This window comes from Meleagris gallopavo, chromosome 13, assembly GCF_000146605.3.
Source record: "Meleagris gallopavo isolate NT-WF06-2002-E0010 breed Aviagen turkey brand Nicholas breeding stock chromosome 13, Turkey_5.1, whole genome shotgun sequence".
Classification (NCBI taxonomy): Eukaryota; Metazoa; Chordata; class Aves; order Galliformes; family Phasianidae; genus Meleagris; species Meleagris gallopavo.
The window spans coordinates 17480818-17498825 of record NC_015023.2 but is presented as its reverse complement, the minus strand read 5'-3'; the positions used below and the strand labels follow the sequence as shown (position 1 = coordinate 17498825).

At 41.0% G+C, this 18008-nt stretch overlaps 1 protein-coding gene across 6 annotated transcripts in view; it reads right to left on the bottom strand.

Moving 5' to 3' along the window:
* Window positions 1-825: 825 nt before the first annotated feature.
* The window catches only part of NFAT5 (nuclear factor of activated T cells 5), a 42604-nt gene continuing 25421 nt past the window's right edge, over window positions 826-18008 (bottom strand). For 4 of the 6 annotated variants that reach the window (XM_010718148.3, XM_010718151.3, XM_019619849.2 and 1 more), the window contains 6 exons: window positions 16928-17060; window positions 16219-16299; window positions 12702-12841; window positions 9755-12194; window positions 8516-8762; window positions 840-7655 (listed from right to left, as the gene is read on the bottom strand). In XM_010718148.3, coding sequence (XP_010716450.1) covers window positions 8524-8762; window positions 9755-12194; window positions 12702-12841; window positions 16219-16299; window positions 16928-17060 — 3033 coding nt within the window. In that variant the 3' untranslated portion in view covers window positions 840-7655; window positions 8516-8523. Of the gene's footprint in view, window positions 7656-8515; window positions 8763-9754; window positions 12195-12701; window positions 12842-16218; window positions 16300-16927; window positions 17061-18008 lie in introns of all 6 variants that reach the window. The other 2 variants (XM_010718149.2, XM_010718150.3) reach the window with 2 other exon arrangements.

The following is an 18008-nucleotide window of genomic DNA, read 5'->3' as shown; positions in this document are numbered from 1 at the left end:
TCCATGGTACAACAGAGTTCAAGGGCCTGATCTCCGCTCCAGTGTTGTACAGCAATGCATTCTGTCAGAGCTCAGGATAAGTTTAGTGTTTTCGTTTCTTACTTCTGTTGTAGTTTTCCCCACCCTGGAGATGCACAAAGCCCATATTACCACGCACCGGAGCGCTCTCTGCACAAGCTGTCTTCTGCCAAGTCCCATGCGGTGTTCTATCCTCATTATTTCTCCAGCTTGCACATCCATCTGAAAATTCCAAGAAGGAACTACCTCAGACTGCGCACTGCCTTTCCCACAAAGCATCATCTTGATCAAGCTCACCCCTAAGAATGCAGCCACATTTACCAAGGCATACTTTCAGTTACATTAATTGATTGCACTCGCTAGTCTATTCATTGTATCTCTTTGCATCCAGCTGAGCACAAGGCAGACCCCAGACCTCGGCCTTGCTGCCAGCTCTGCCCGAGCTGAGCGGGGTGAAGCCACTGCCGGCCCCACAGGAGAGTCCAGGGATGGGGCTATGGGAGACCGCAGAGGGAATCCCACCTCAGGCAAATCATGAATTACCTCCCTGAAAGCTCTGTAACTCAAAGCTGGGGTTCGGGTAGTAAGCAACGTACGTGACTTTGGAGCTAAGACTACATAATAAAGAAACATTGGAATTTCCACCCCCCTCCTCCCCGAGTGTATGCACAACACACTGCCTCTTCCTATGCAACAGCGTAAGGCACGCCCCAAAGGCACAAACTTCATGCACTTCTGTCTTTCCAGACAGCCACTTTTTTTTTTTCCCCAGCAGAGAGATGTCCTTGAAAAGAACCACAACAGGACTTTACACTGCAAAATGAAAACTTTCATTGTTTTATTCTTGACTGCAGCTGTTTACAGAAATATAGTTGCGAGTATACAAATGTCCCAATAGAAGCAAAATATTTTTATTTTTTAATATTCAACAAGTTATCACAGGATAGCTAAAAACATAGATGCAAATGAAATATCCCCCTCATAGAACAAACCGAAAGCACTGGGGATCAGTGCTTTGAAAATCCCATCTACGAAAGCCATATACACAGAAATGCACAGGGAATATCTGGTGCTACTTTCACATTGCAGGACAAGGGAAAAGGCAGCTCAGCGGTTGATCAGTGCACTGCAGGAAAACATGGCAGAAAAGGCGGCGGCACCACAAGACAGACGCAGGTGGTAACAGAGGTAGAATGCTCTGATCTGAATGATTTTGGAGCTTACTCATCAACAATGAGCTTTAGTGAAAACATGGAGTTGCCTCATTTGAAACAGTGTTCAAAATTAAAAAGCTTCAGAAATGCTGTGGGCTTTTCTATGGGACGCTGGAACTCGTCTCCAGTTCCACCATTCCTGGGGGGGAGGCAGCGCCTGGGGGCTGCAGGGCACAGCAATGCTGCTTGGCAGCCTGGGCCAGGGGCACGGGGCAGATCCTCACCAGCTTACAGGGAGCAGCTTTGCAGACTAAGGGAAGATAAGGCAATTTTCATCGCCTGGACACAGGACCATTTCCTCATCCGAACTACAACTAATGCACACAATGCCTTCAGTGGGCTAAGTACTGAAATTTTGGAGGCTAAACTGAGCACTTGCAAAGAATTTCGGTGAGTATTCCTCAAGGGGCAGTGAAATCCTCTTGTTCCTCACCTCGTCCCAGTACACTGATATGTTATGAGCAATTTCATCAATTGTGATAGCAAAAGCTACAGATCTCCGTCTCCAGAAGCAGTGGAAATCATCTCAGAGAGAAGAAATGAGGATAGCAGAGATGCTTTGACAACACCTGCACCAGGACAACGACGTTTACTGATTAACCTCATGCCAAACTGAAGTGGAGTCCATCAGATTTGGCATGAGGAGTCATGGTGGACAAAGCACACACTGCTGAGTTTACAATCTGGGTTTCCTTTTAGGGAGCTCGACTTCTCAGACAACCTGCAGGAAATTGGTACGGGTCAGGACAGTATTCCCCATGGGGAGGAAGTGGGGAGAGCTTTCACAGGGCTCCAAGGAGACAGCGCTCCAGATAGCAACTACTTCAAAAATAAAAACAAGTTTAGAGATGCTCCCCTTACATGCAAGAATCGGAGCAAAGAGAAGACGAATGCCTACAGAATAAGCCTCAGCAGCATGACCCAACCGCAACCCACGCTGAGCAGCGCCGATATCCCTTGCTAGGCAACGATTCATAACCCCGCTGTAAGAACACTGCTGGTGTCAGCTCAGCTGAGCACACGCACCACTGCTCCGTGCCTGCAGGAGCTGCTCAGAGGCACAGACAGGAAGCAGTGCTGGCAGCAGCTCTGGCCAAGCTGCTCTGGGAGAGCACACAGAGCACACAAGGGTGCAGGAAGTGTGCGCTGCTGCAGCGCCTGTCCTGTGGGCTGACCCGCCACTGCTGTCGGTTCACACCACGTTTGCAACTATCAATAAAAATATACAAAAATACAAAACTGTATAGCTGATTTCAACAGCCACTTTAACCCCACAGACATGAGTGACCTTCAAAAGCAGAGATGGCTTCTGAAGCAACGCTACCAACGGTGCCACACGTACAGTACTGAAAGGTGTTCTACAGCTACCAGGGGGCTGCTGGAAAACCTCAGGAAATACGAAAAAATGAGTATAATTTCAAGGTAATAAAAATGTAAATACAGCAGTACTCTACACGTGTCTACTGACTATTTATAACAGATATACGACTCCTCTATATACATACATACAATCCTAGAATATACAGGCATTGCCTATTTACACACCTACGCTGACTGTACGAAAGGAAAAGCCCCTCCTGTGTAACCCCTCAGCTGACCGCTGCCGTACACAGCCACTGCAATCGGCCCGAATGTGAACACGAAGCACTCTCGATCTATCCCAAAAGACTACTCCAAATCAAAGAGACAACCCCCCAGAACAAACGAGCACCTCCCACCTACACCTCACAGTTGAGCGCATGCAAAACAACTCATTCTCCTCCCTCTCGCTTCTGTCGCTCAGGTATGTCTGCAATCCTTAGGAAAGTCCTTACCAGCTCTTCATGAACGTGCACGTTTGGCAGGAACTATGCTTAGCTTTAGTCCAATAAAAACTTCTGATTTTGATTTTAAATAAGCCAAAATCCTACTCAACCTGTGATTTAAAATTTCCTTCGAGTCAAACACAGGCTTCTCAATTGTTTGATATTCTTTCTGAAGACTCTAGAAATGAATGAAAAATCTGTTCAGATGAGTTTTATTTTTAGAAACTACATCATAAATTATATCACCAATCTTTCCTTTTGATCCCATTACCTAAACCAGGGCAATACCCATCAGGGCAGCTGCCAGGTGCTCAATGTTTCCAGATTAAAAAAAGCCTGCTCAATTTACAAAAGTTTATTGATGTTTCATTCTATCTTAAAACTGAATTACTGTCCACGATAGTAAAAAAGTAATATACATATATATATATATATATATATATACACACACACACACACACATACATATATATGTATACACACACGCACACATAATGGAACAGCTGGTGATTAAACCTCTACTTGGAAGCAGTACGGTTGGAATTGTTTCTTGAGCTATTTTGATGTTAAATAGCAAAGCACTGGGCTTCATAAACTGCTGGAAGAGTAAGCAGCAAAGAGGCAATTCTAATTAAAAAAAGCTGGAGTTGCTAATGGAGCACAAAGCACCAATAACTTCCTGCCAGATGTGAGCTCATTCCTTTGTGTATTATGCTTTTCATACAAAGTTTTGTTTGTTGTTTCTTTTTACTTGTGAAACAAGGTACAGGCAGACATGAGCCCAAGGCTGGTGGTTAGCAGATACACCTCTGTAGCTTTTTATCTGTGCCAATAAATCTCTGTTCTGTAAGCCATCAGGTATATAGGCACTGGGAGACAGCAGAGAGGCATCTACAACTGGAGGAACAGCCCACGTTGAGGACGGAGGCTCAGATGCCTTCAGAGAGAGCTCAAGCAGCAAACAAACACAGAAAACCCATCAGAGCAACACAGTTCTTTTTTTTTCCACTTTCCACCTAGTAACATTTCTTGCATTTAACTGCTGCCTTGCGTATGATGGCGAGTTCTTTTTTTACAATAATGCTAGGAACTTCAAATGATCAGACTAAATGTCTCAGTATCTTCCAACTTTCTCCAGCAAAATGGATTAGATGTGATACCACTACCTCTCAGCTCCATGCCAGCGTCCACCTGCCCTCAGTCTAACAGGCACATCGGCATCAACATGCAGAGGAGTAAACAAAGAGGTTAAAAACGCAGAATAAGCTCCAATTATCAATATCAACTGGTTGTCATTAATGTTCAGGACTCTGATGGCATACCGATGCAGCTCACACTGCTCTCGTCTCTTTCTGCCATGAAATCCTGCAGGCTGCCCACGCTCGTTGTTGGCTTATCAAAGCCCTCGTTACAGCTGTTTGCAAGCAGCATTTCCAGCACTAATCAACCACTGAGCAATCTTTTCCTTCATAAGACAAATAGCTTTTGTAACCAAATCACATGTTCAAAGTGTTGTACATTTAAACATTGACCTAAAATGAAACGAGATAAATCTAAACACAATAAATGAAAGGTGTTATCCAAAAGTGAAAAATGTGATAGCACAGCCCTTTTTTTTTCCCCTCTTTTTCTTTTTTCTTTTTAAATAAGCCATCTAAAATAAGCACACAGTTCCAACATACCCCTCCCCTGGAGCTGTAGCAGTCTTGGTATAAAGTTCTCTTTTGGACACCCAACTTCTTAATTGGAAAATTGGTCCCTGGTGACTTGGCACTGACCAACACCACTTCAACAAAAGGATACACCCTTCAAAACAATGGAACAAACTGAAGCAGCATACAAGTGAATGTGTCATTCCTATTACTTCTTCTGTGTATGAAGGCCCCAGATGACACCCGACAGTTTGTCCTGGGACTGGGATCCTGCAAAGCCACCAGCTCATCTGTAGGTAACTGGCTATCGACTTTCACAACCATCTGGAAGCTGTTTCGGTCCACAATTCTCAGTCTTCTACGCATCCTCAACTAGCATTTAGTTCTGCGAGGTTGCTATTTTCATGTCATGAACCATAATAGGGTTTTATTAATATTTGCTCTTAGCAGAAAAATATATATATATAAATCACAGGAAGAAAAAGTATGGTTCAGGGTTATAAAGCAGCTCTGGGCAGTACGAAGCAGGGAATTCTTTTTATCGTGATTAAAATTTTAAACGTTTTAGCATAATCATAAATTAAAAGTTAAAACATAGAGGCACTAATAATAAAATATTAAATAGACAACGATAGAGGATAAAAGCTGAATGGCTCATTCTGAACGAAACCCCGTTATCCGCTCTACACCTACATGCCTACGGGTTTCTGTACTAGATTGAACTGCTGAGTGACAGACACCAACACACACGGTGAAGCTTCTCATAGCCAGCTGGAACAATACACTGCCTGATGGAATGGCGAGAGATGAACAAGTTATTTATGTTGCAAAAGGTACTTAAATACTCAATAAAGACATAACAAACCCCACCCCACCCACTGTTATCAGACGCCACGTTGTGGTAGAACATCAGACAAACTCACAAATTTACCACAAAAATGTGTGGCAAAAAGAATATTTTATATATATGTATATATATAAATTTTTATATTTATGCCAATGTACTCACTCAGTACAAATAGCAAAATAGTATACCATTTCCTAAATACAAAATATAGCTTTCCAAAAAAATGAAACACACATTAGATATAAACCATCCAAAACTTGAACGATTGAAAACTGTATTCAAAATTAAATGACCCAGAGCAGGTCTCTTTCTGAAAAGTTCCCTTCATATCGGCAAGAAGCCTTACTACTGAAAACGTAATTCAATGCCTCTCAATGAGAGAGAGAAAGAGAGACAGAAAGAGAAAATGAACGTTATGACAGACCGACAAACAGGAAAAACCATTAAAACAAACAAAAACTCTACACGGCTCAACTAAGCACACAAGTTAGGGAAAAAACACAGTAAACAGACTAAAGTAACTTAAAAACCATTTACAGACTATTCTTTGTTATTTAAAATAACAAAAATGAAATATGACATGGTATCAACTACACTATACCGAGGCATAATAGCCATACATGACAGCTGTTTGGCTCTAACTGCATTAACAGCTTTCTACGTGCAGAAGGAGAAGAAACAAATATCCGAATGAGGCTGTAGTGAGATATCACAAAACCTTCTGGACAGTTGGAGCACCCAAAAATTCACATGCCTCACAACACAACTGCATGGTTTGGAGTGGGTTGGCTTTACATTCTGTAACGAGTCGATGTCCGACAATCTAGAAGCTGTGCCTAGGGGACTGTCAGGAGGAAAATAACACTTCAAATTTGCAATGAGCTACAAAGATGCAACAGCTCGGGATAAAGTGAAATTTTCAAGAACGTGTAAAAATGACTTAATTTCCCCCATTTGGAGGAAAGTCAAACAGAAGATTTACAACAGCAACAGCTGGAAAGCAACTGGTGAAGGGGGATTCCCACATTTGAAGGGATGCAGAAAAATTGCTTCCTCTTTCCTTAATCTTTATTTCTCGGCGCCTGTTTGTCCAAGCACAAGAGTTTTTTAACAGCATGAGAGTTGGTGCCATGGACTCCTAAAAGCTGCTTCTGATCTTGAAAGAGAGCAGGATATTTCTAACGCTTCCAAAAACATAATACGAAACTGAGGAAGAGAGAAGGAAAAACATAAAAAGAACAAAAAAGAAAAAAGGAGTCTGAGAATGAGAAATGCAGCTTCAACTCGTTCTGACCCATACGGTCAGCATGGGAGACCAAAAGGAGTTGTTTCGTCAGCCAGGCAGAATGTTCTTTTCAAGCTGAAGGTATTTAAGAGGTTAAGTTTTTTAGAGCATAATTTAATTGAAAGCTCCCCTCTGTTTCTTCAATTTGTTAGAGCCACCAAACCCTTGCTCTATTTACAGTTAGATGTAAGAGACACAGATAACCGTTAATCACGTTCTTAGATGGGAAGCACCTCTGTCAGCTAACTACAGCAGCAAGCAATTCTCTGCTCATTTGTTATGTGTGTCAATATTTTCATTGCCCCCTACTGCAGTTAATAAATCAGAGTATTAGCTCTCCCACTTAACTGTAAAACATCCAGTCCCTTCACTTACTGACAGCTACGAGTCATGATTTATGTCATGGGTATTTGATGTTTCTGCTTCACTAGCTTTTCTAGTCAAAAGAGGGGATGTGAAGAAGGAAGAGAAGGGGGAAAAATGAAGTAAACACGGTAGTATGTATTACCTTCTAAGAACAATAATAACTGACCAGATATGCTTTAAATTCAAAGAGCATGCCACTCTCGGCGGGCATTAGGAGTCAGGTAACAGTACAATCCTATGCCCTCGTAAAACAAAGCATAGCTTTTCAGCATTATTGGCACTATGAATCTTGAATCTCAAATAATACAGTCATAGCCTTAGGTGCTAGACACTGCAACTGGCCACATATGTGCTCTTTAGAAAAGAGGGCCACTTTTTGACAGAAGCAATCAGTTCCACGCTGCCTAATCCAGAGTCACAAGGTCTGAGAGGATCCAGGAAGTCATCACCTCTTTCTTCTCAGAATTTCTGCAGAAAAAAAAAAGCAAGCAAAAAAAATTAGACATAACAGAAGTCATCTTCCTACTTCTACACAGCTCCTTCACCTCATCTTGAAAACGTCCTTTACAAGCAGACATCAAACTATGAGCAAATATCAGAATTGCACACTCCTTCATACAGCAGGATTGCCTTCCTTCAACTCAACTTCATAATTTCACTCAAAACAATTTCACTTCAGTGAAACTTGGTGGAATTTAGGATGGCAACTCAATTTTCTAAAGCCAAGTAACATACAGTGGATAATGTTAGATTCTGGAGTCCTTCTGTTCTCGGTGCAGCCAAAGGCTCTTTCACCTCTCTAGAAAAAGCATCTTCTAAGAGCAGAATGTTTCCTGGTCGCTGCTAATCCTGTGATCTCATTTTTAACAGACTCGCCATGAGACACACTCACTACCCGTCACAGTCCTCAGAAACTTGATGTCACGTTACATTATTGTAACTCAGAGGCCCAACTTCGGAGCAGTACAGACTTGAGCTGTGTTATTTACCCAGTAAGCCATACGCTTTTAGCTACAGCCATATTCCATAATGTTTGTCTGCCAAGCTGTCAGTGATCCACTCACTCCTTCCTACTGAATACTACGCTATAAAAACAGATGACAAAACACACAGCAATCAAACAACAAAACTCAGCCAACTGTTTCACAGAAATATTGACCTTGGACTATTTTAAGTAACTCTTTGTTCTGCCTACTGATACTATACTCTCAATTCATCATTTCTGATACCTTAGCTGACCCCCTGAAGCATGGGATACGCTCCAACGAAAAACTTGCTGAATGTATGTACAGCAGGAAAGAACCCAGAAACACAAACACACTACTTACTTGCCTAACTAAAATGAGCCGGTCATATTGTTCCCCTGGTTTTGCAGTGAAACAAGCAGATCATCTATTTTCTCAATATTCTGACTGGGTGCCATAGCTGAAGGTAATGGAGAAGTCTCAGGTATCTGCTGGGAGAGAAGCGCTGGCACTGCTGCTTGTCCCTCGCTCTGTGGCTGACCTGGCTGACTGATAGCCATCAACTCATCAGGCAGTGCAGCTGGTCCAGAAGGCAGCAGCTGGCTACAGTCTGTTAAGTAAAGAACAATAAGACAATTTCAATTTGATTAATGCATATAATGAATTAACCAACTTCTTCCTGTATATCCCTTCTGACTGTAGGATGTTACGGGCAGTTTTCACATCATCACCTTTGTTCACCACTTCCTACAATTATATTCACAGGTTCAAGGTATGCACACTGAATTATGGAGTCTGTATTTTGACCAAACGCTATTAATATGTCAGAGAAAAATATCTTGCTAGAAGAAAAACAAGATGTGTGACATAAGAAAGCACTAAGTGTGCCCACTCTCTGTCTTTTTAAGTTATAGATGTCTTTTTCAGGTCAGTCAAGGTATCCTCTAGCTCTTCCTACAAGTCTGCAAGAGTTCACACAGCAAGACACACACTTAGGTATAGCCCTGTAACAGGTCTGTGGTTACCACTTTCTCTCCACATGTTTCATAAGATGTTACAATCACTCCCTGCATCCATTGCTTCTAGAGCTTCATTGGTATTCACACCCTCCATGGACAGATGAAAGCAGCTAAGCAGCTTCAAAAATCTTTCCTTTTCAACAATGTGTGGAAACTCATTGCAGAAATCACAGAAACCAAATACACCATGAATAAGATTAGTGGAGCAGTCTTTAAGAGAACATATTTCTTTCTCGCAGTGTGTGTATATATGTATGCATATATAAAAAATGTTTTTATACACCTTCTTAATAATGTATATTTTATAACCATATATCTAGATGCACACAGTGTTCTGGGCTGTTTCTGTCATATGCTAATTCTAAGGGTAGGAAAACCAACAGACAGTGAAGCTAAGAGTACTCTTGCATTGCTAAAAGTAACGTGTGTGCTCAGAGTAATAGGAATAAATATATATACTCAGCTGTACTGCTACATTACTTTTTTTTTTTTTTTTAAATTAAACATAATAAAAGTGCATAAAAGTCTTGCAGACTCCCATCAGTAGCTCTTCTAAACTCCCAGTCAGGCATCTACCACTTACTGTTTTGAATGCCAAACAGGAATATTCCTGAAGTCTGCTGAGATGAAGCAGGAGAATTCTGCAGCTGGTTGATAGCACCTCCTGCTGTGTTATGAAATAAAGAAGCTTGCTGCTGTGGAGGAGAAGCAGTTCCTTGCATTCCTGCCATGCTGTTTTGAGAAGAGTACATTGGAGACTGCTGCAGATCTTGCTGGCTCATACTGTTCTGCAAGGCAGACATGGAAGCTGAAGAGATGAAAAGGGTGACCTGCTGCTCTTGAGAACTTGGTGACCCTTGGACCAGCTGAATCTGGGGTGAGTTGTGGAAGATGGCTGGCTGCTGTGCTTCAGCCTGGCTGGATCCAGGATTCTGTAGAGAAGACACTGTAGTTTGACTCTGGAATTGCATGGGCTGCTGTTCCTGGTTTATTGGCGCCATGTTAGTCTGTGGATGAAAAATGGACTGGCCCTGTTGTTCCTGATTAGTAACAGGGTTTTGGTTTGGGTTAAAAATCATGTTTTGCTTTTGAGAAGCAATCGTACTCATTGCATTTTGATTACTGAACATCATGTTCTGTTGCTGCTGCTGTGGCTGTTCTTGAGACGGAGGACTGCTCTGAATAGCAACTATTGAATGCTGAGGCTGGAAGATAGCTCCTTGTTGGTTCTGGGGAATTGAACTAGACTGGATGGAGCCTAATGGTACTTGAGGCTGAAACAAACCTTGCTGAGCTGGCTGAGTCTGTGGCTGTTCCTGGGGAAGCATAGAACTCTGGATATGAGATATCTGTGTCTGTTGTTGGAAAGAAGTTGGTTGCTCAGTGTTTGCTGCTGCCTGAAGAGGAGAAATGGAATTTGGGTTTGTAAAGAATGACATCTGCTCTTCTTGAGTTGCTGGGTTGCTAATTGGAGTCTGAGAAAGGAACATGTTGGCAGACTGCTGGTCTTGAGGAACTGAAGAGCTCTGTAATACACCCATGGTGCTCTGTGAATGGAACATTGGAGGCTGCAATTGATCTGACGAATTAGCATTGGTCTGGTTGTGGACAATGGAATTTGGACTGTGAAAAATGGAGCCCTGTGTTTCCTGTGATATATTCTGAGTATCACCAATAGGATTCTGAGAGTGAAAAAGCTGAGCCTGCGAGTGTGGAGATTGCTGCATAAAGTTGGCAGGCTGAATAGACATGATTTCTCCGCCCTGCTGGAACAGACCTCCTCCTTGCTGCTGAGCTCCACTTGGCTGAACAGTCATCATGTTTTTGGTAGATGAAAAGAGATTAACTTGAGATTGACTTTCTCCACTGTGCTGCATTTGAACCATGGTCTGAAATACAGAACTTTGCATCTGTTTACTCTGTCCTGAAGCTTCCTCTCCATCTGCAGAACTTGATGCCTGAAATATAGCAGGTCCATTGTTGGAGACCTGCTGCTGAGCAGTAGAATTAGTCTCACTTCCAGAAACACCAGGAGATGAAGAGAATAATTCGCACTGCATTTGCATGTCCTCACTCGTTGATAACCCACTCATTATATGAGAAGCCTGCTGGTAAACAGGTGACTGCTGGAGGGCTCCATTCCCTGAAGTTGTTGAAGAGAACAAATCGGACTGCATCTGTGTAGCAGCCTGGCAAATGTTTTGCTGGATTCCTATCACCATTGCTGCAGAAGTCTCCATTGCCTGCTGCTGCTGTTGTTGCTGTTGTTGCTGTTGCTGATTGGACAATGTATTTTCAGTTTGTGAATGAACGTTTTCACCTCTTCCAGGCAAAAGGTTCTCTGGTCTGGAATGGACAGCTGTATCTGACGAGGAAAATATCCCAGGATTTACACTATTTTGTATCTGACTAACTTGCTGAAAGATATCTGCATTTAGCTGATCTTGAACATCCTCATTACTGTCAGACCCAGAAAATAAAACAGAAGATAACTGTTGTTGAGCTTCCAGTACCTGCTGCACCAAGTCTACATTTCTACTGCTGCCTGTGGCAGTGTTAGTTGGAAAATTTCCAGCCTGCAATTGCTGTATAGTGTTCTGCAGCTGACTCACACCACTCGCTGACGAGAAAATACTCGATGAAATCTGTTGCTGTAACGCCTGCGCTGGTTCTGGTAGTGTAGATTGTTGTTGTTGTGAAGCATCAGTTAATTGTGACAAAGTGACTACTGTGCCATCTGACTGCAAGACTTCTCTGGTTTGGGAATCTCTTGTTTGGAACTGTGCAGCTTGCTGCAGTAACGTGTCACTGTTCTGCAGCTGACCTGGAGTAGAGACAGATGAAAAGCTACCAGACTGGGTAATGTCCTGCGTTTGGATAGTAGTTAGAGTCTCTGGATTATAAACCTTAGGCTGTATTTGTTGCTGCTTTTCATTTTCAGAAGGTAAATGGGAAGCAGAAGTTGGTATGCCAGGAATACTGCTTTCTAATGTTTGCTGAGTTGGTCCAACTACTTTCGAAGCCTGAAAAGAGCAGTGATACGTTAAGCAATTCACATGCTTTATCAAGTTACATTTATACTATTTCCACCAATTGATAATGCTCAGGAAAGACAATGGAATATTTGATGGCTGTGCATCTCTACATATATAATTAGCTATGCAAACAAATGAGTGAGAAAATGGTGAAATGCTACCTCAAGGACAAGTCAAGTCACAATTCAATGAAAGCAATACAAAGCAGTGATTAACATCCTTGCAATAGTTTACTTATTTTGTGTCACAGGACAACAAGAACATTCATCATAGGAGCAGTAATCAACCAAGGTAGGAATGTAGGAACAAGAGAGAGTTGCTTTCAAAGGAAATTGCCCATTACTTTAATCATGCCCTGAGATCATATGGCCAGGCTGATCTTGGACACTGCCATTTTCTCTGTGCATACTCTTCTCCACTTTGCATTATTAGCTGATGGTCAGACATAATTAAGACTACTGAAGCCAATTATCTTCAGATCACAATCAAACTTACCTTGAAAACAGGGGGAGATCTTTTTTCTGCGCTTACTTCCATTGGAGACACATCTTCATTCTTAATCATACTGCTTGGCATGAGTGGAGTTATCAAGGCACTAGGAAGAATATTTACCTTCTCCAGATTACAACTGGTGGCTTTCATAAATAAAAAGGAGAATGAAATGTAAGCATTCACTATACAAAGCACGGGTTTCTAGCACTGGCCTGCTTCCCATTTAACTTCTCAGGACTACCACAAGAGCTCAAATCCCCATATAAGATGCCAAAATGCAGAGATCACAACAAATATACATCAAATAATACTAAGAAACAGGAAAACTGTTCACGCTTTCTTTCATTTGTTCTTTCTGGACCAGGATAGCTAGCCATCAATTGTCTTAAGCTGCAAACATAAAAGCTTAACACACCTTTCCACAAAAAAATTTAAATCATACTGTACTTCAACTGTACTCTCAATTTTAGAAATGCCTGTTTTTTTCAGATAAATGTGTCTCACTTCAAGGCATTCAAAACACTCAAAGCACTCAAACTGTATTTTTGCTCTGTTAAAGAACTAACCAAGTGAAAACTTGATAAATCTGCATGCCAGCTCTCTAGGAAGACCAAGTTGTTATTTTGCCTCTGCAGTGCCTTTCTTTCTTTTTGAAATAGAAAAGTGGCTTCTTGACATGAATTAGGCCTCCTTACTTTTATTATTCCCAATCCAGATTTATATATATATATATATAATAAAAAACATAGGCTGAGATCTTTGCAGTAAATGAAATGAACTTTCCCGATTTAAAATTTAAAATTGCTGAAATTATTTGAGCTTAAAACAAACCAATGGGAAAATCTGTGAAGACCACAGATCTGTAAGCAGTTTTTAAGTAGATTAAAGAATTAATCTTCAATGTAAAAACAAAAAATCTCTATTCCCTGAACAAATTTATATCTTACAACAACACGGCAGTAAAGTTTTCACAAATCTATAACAGTATGCCATGTCCTATGTCACAGTTCTCATATGTTTATTCTACATATAAGCAAACATTATTTCCTGAAGTGTTATCGTCTATCTTTAGTAATAAATTCTCAGCCATCAGCATACCAACACAAATCAGTATACCCACAGCCAAACAAACTCCTCCCCTCCTGTTAACCCACACATTTGGGATGGCTCCAGAAGCACGGGCCACGTGGCCTGGGGTGCTGGGCTGTGCTGCTGGCAGGGCACGCAATCTGAGCAGAAGAATCCCACTCCATGCCTGCCTCAGGACAGCCACTCACACACAGCAGTCAGTGTTTCTCTATGCTCTAGTCACAATTAACAAGTTTTCCACTCTTACGTGTTTAATCATGTAGTAACAACTGGAAACAATAAAAACTTTACACTTAAGTAATTAAAATTCCAGTGCCATTCAGACTAGGTACTAACAATACTATGCTGATTCACAGTGATGTACTTGGTTGGAAAAACGAAAAAAAGAAATGAGATTAAAAGCGAAAAATAGTTTTCAAAAGCAGAAAAGTGTTGCTGGTTTTGGTTTGTACTATGTCTTTGTGATTTACTTGTTTTAGAACTTCTGAACTGCTACGATGCTTTCAAAGCAAATACACCCTTTTTCCCTTTTCTCCCAGTGAAACTGGAATCTGTAACCACCTTTAACCATTCACAAATAATGCTAGATGACTGCTCTGTTTGAAGGACCTGCATTTCCTTAGGCAGAGACTTGAACACATGGCTAGCCATACTCATTCCTCTTTCCCAAGTTTAGAATTCTAAACGTTGCCCTGAAACATAACTTGCTCTTGAAATCTTTCAAATCTACATTCTTAGAACTAAAAATCTGAAATTGTTTTGGGAAGCGATGTGTTGGTTTTTTTCATTTATACAGATGCAATAATTTTATAAGGAATATTTACAGACATCTGAGACAAAGTTTCAATTTGCACACGATAAGAACAGAAAGGCCCTAAAGTTCAGTATGTAATCATACAGGCCCTTGGCAGCAACAGATTATTCTATTTGTCTGAGGCTGCAGTACATGATGGCACCTGTATTGTGAATTCGCTCTGTTCCCAATGAAAGCAAACAGGAAGGAAGCAGTGTTCCACTGGATCCCTGCTTGCTCTTTATCGTTTCAGAACAGCGATGAAGGATAAGCTGGGACACGTAGAGACAAAGTACATAAAGCAGCCAAAATTGTCTGACCTAAGGTTCACCTCCAGCCTAAAACAGATTGAGTAGGTACAGGAATGAACAGTCAGAAAGAAAAAAGAAAAAAAAAAAAAAGCTAGAGGAAAATCCAACAAGGATAAGACAAGTTCTCTCATGAACAAAGGAATGAGCCAATAGGAACCACACGTGTGCACGTGAACAGCAACGTTCTCCTGATGCAGTTGCTATCTCGTCTTGGTTAAGCCTCCGTACTAGATTAGATAGATGTCAGGCTTGCCCTGATACATTGGCTATTATTATCCTTATCTTTTTAATCTAGCTACTAAGAAGTCTTGCCAATCCTTTGATCAGCTTGTTTCATTGCCTAAACCCTTCTGCAAATTTCTCCCCTATTACTCTCTGCAGGTTTAAACTCATCATATCTTGCATTATCCTACCTAACAAGTTGTAAAGTCGACTTGTAAATACATCCCCTGTCAAGGCCAAATGTACAGCTATTAACTTTAAACATGAGCTTCATGATTTTAACCTGAAGCTATGGATTCCTATCAAACTTGTGATCACATTGTTAATTTGCTTACCTTTCAATCTGCTTCCACCAGAGCAGGCTATGGAAATTTCCATTGACCTCTGTACACTGCCATAGTTTTAACAACCAAGAAATATTTCCTTCCTTTATTTCAATATAGAAAGGATCAATTCGGTTAAAAACCAGGCAAGCCTACAAGATTCTCCCTTGGAACAAAATAACAACCTTGCATGGACAGCATGACAAGAAAGAAAACACCACTGAAGGAAGCAAGCTGAAAATGCCAGGCTTCGCTTTCTTACTAGAGCCACTGAAAGCAGCCATAAAAATCACGGGACAGCTTCAGTCTCTAATATTACCACACCATTATAACTGTAAGGAAAAGTACCAATTTAGTACGTTAGGGCTTTTCAGTGCTCTCTTCTTCTAACCTCCCCCTCGCCTTTTTTCTTTTTAAACTTCAACTGACACCACACAGCTTCTAAATCCTTTGCGCCAACTGTCTTCTGAGGTTTCTCTCTTCTTCTTTGTAAGAGTATTAAATGAAGGTTGGAATGTTGGTTCTGAGGCACAAAAACAATTCTTTAAACATTATTTTTGCTGAGGTTTTTGCTCTGCTCTCTCTCATGTTACAATACACTTCAAGGAATACAGTTATTAAGCAAAATACTCAGGATTAGAAATCAAACCCCACTGTAAGAATACTGCCAGATTTTATAAGTGCATACATAGCTTCTCAGGATGGCTGATTCATTCCTGCAAAATTCGGGTGGGAATTTATGGTTAAATTATTAACAACAATGATAAGAATCAATTTAGTACCTTTTATAGCCTCTTCAAAAGAACAATGTTGGGCTGGGCTGGAGATTTCCTTCTTCACATTAACATTCAGAGTACCAGCTGCTGAGGCAAAACACATTGAAAACTTCCTTATATTAAAACAGCAAACAAAAAAAATCCTCAAAGCAAACTCAGTTACTTCTACCTTAAAGTAATTAAGCTTTTTTGAAACTCATAGAAGTGTTTTGCAGTGAACACACAGTTCACAAACTGGGAACCGCAGTGTCCACAATATCACTTCCACTTCCAAAAATGAAGAAGCCAAAAATGACGTCAGCAATTGCACGGCACATTGTCATGGACAGAGCAACAAAAAACATGTCATGAAACTTCACCCCATATAGTAAAAACTGGTGCTGTTTTTCTGTTGAGTTCTGTATGTAGGATGCCTATATTTTTCCTACTCAGCTTCATTTTGAAGCTTATAGAAGAAATGCTTAAAAACAGCTTCTGCTGCTACCTGTGAATGCATTTTGCTGGCAGCACCACGCAGCTGCACTTCAAGCTACCCGCCACAGAGATGAATAATGAAATCTAAGGACTTGGCTTTCCTCGCAGAGAAAATCTTAACCACAAGAGGAGTTTGAAAAGATCCTCATTATCTAACATTTGTTATATGGACTATGGGATTAGGAAAGAAAGGCTGAGCAGGTCAATGCCCATTCCTCCCCCAGTTTTCCATTTTACATACACGTATCTGGAGTGTAGGTGAATTGCTGCACATCGTGCGATCGCCCAGCATTGGTCACCACGTAAATTCCCACAGAAACAGCTGAGGTTATTCTCTGGTCGTGATACGGTGGCACTTTCACAATAAGGTGATTCTGCAATGCCAAAAACAGTAAAATCATATCAGAAACCTTACTTCATTACTATTACAACTATCTACTTCCATCAAAACAAAGAAACAGACTAATAAAACACCAGAAAGAACGGGGGAAAACACGGTCAGTGAAGTCAGTTGGTAACAATTTTGATTTCGTTTTGGAAAGAGAACTAGTCAGCCAGAGTAAATCAGGAAGCTTGTAATACCACTTTTACTTTTCATTTTCACAATAGAACTGCAGGTTGTATTGTGTAACAGCTTTAATACAGCCATTATTTCATAGACAACACTTCCTGGACATCAGATTTTAAAGTGTGGTCTATCCAGAAGCACTGGAGCTGCAGCACAAACAAGCTGGAGTGGCATGTGCCTTGTTCCAATTGACACAAAGTTAGATGAGAAGTATTTCTGCACACCAACTGGTTGGCTTCACTTCAGACAGATTTTAATTAGGATCTGTGCATTTCAGCTTCTCATTTACACACTGATGGGTCACACACATAATGTCACTCATCCAAGAAGCTCGCAGTCAGGCTGGTTGCCAGCTGCCTTCTACCACTTTTCTTCCACAGAGCAGCTCTATACCAGTTTAGGCACTTAATTATCTTTTTTTTTAATCTGAAGTATGAAGGAAAAAAATGCAGATCCAACAGAATGAACAGAATCTCAACTTTGGAAAAAAGCAACGGACTGCAAAATCACAATCCCAAAAGAGAAGCTTGTTACTAGAGCATAGAGGCAGTCCTCCTAGAGAAGAAATGTATGTCATTATGTGTTTGTTATAGCTCTTCTGTCTTTTGGGCTCACTACAATTCCTTTTTCAATGAAGGAAAGTAAAATCTTTCCACATTATAAATCTTTTGCTGTTAGGTTTGGGTTTTTTTGTTTGTTTTTCTAGTGTAAGAACTGCCCAACTGCTTGTGGAGTGGCAAAGATTAGAGACAGA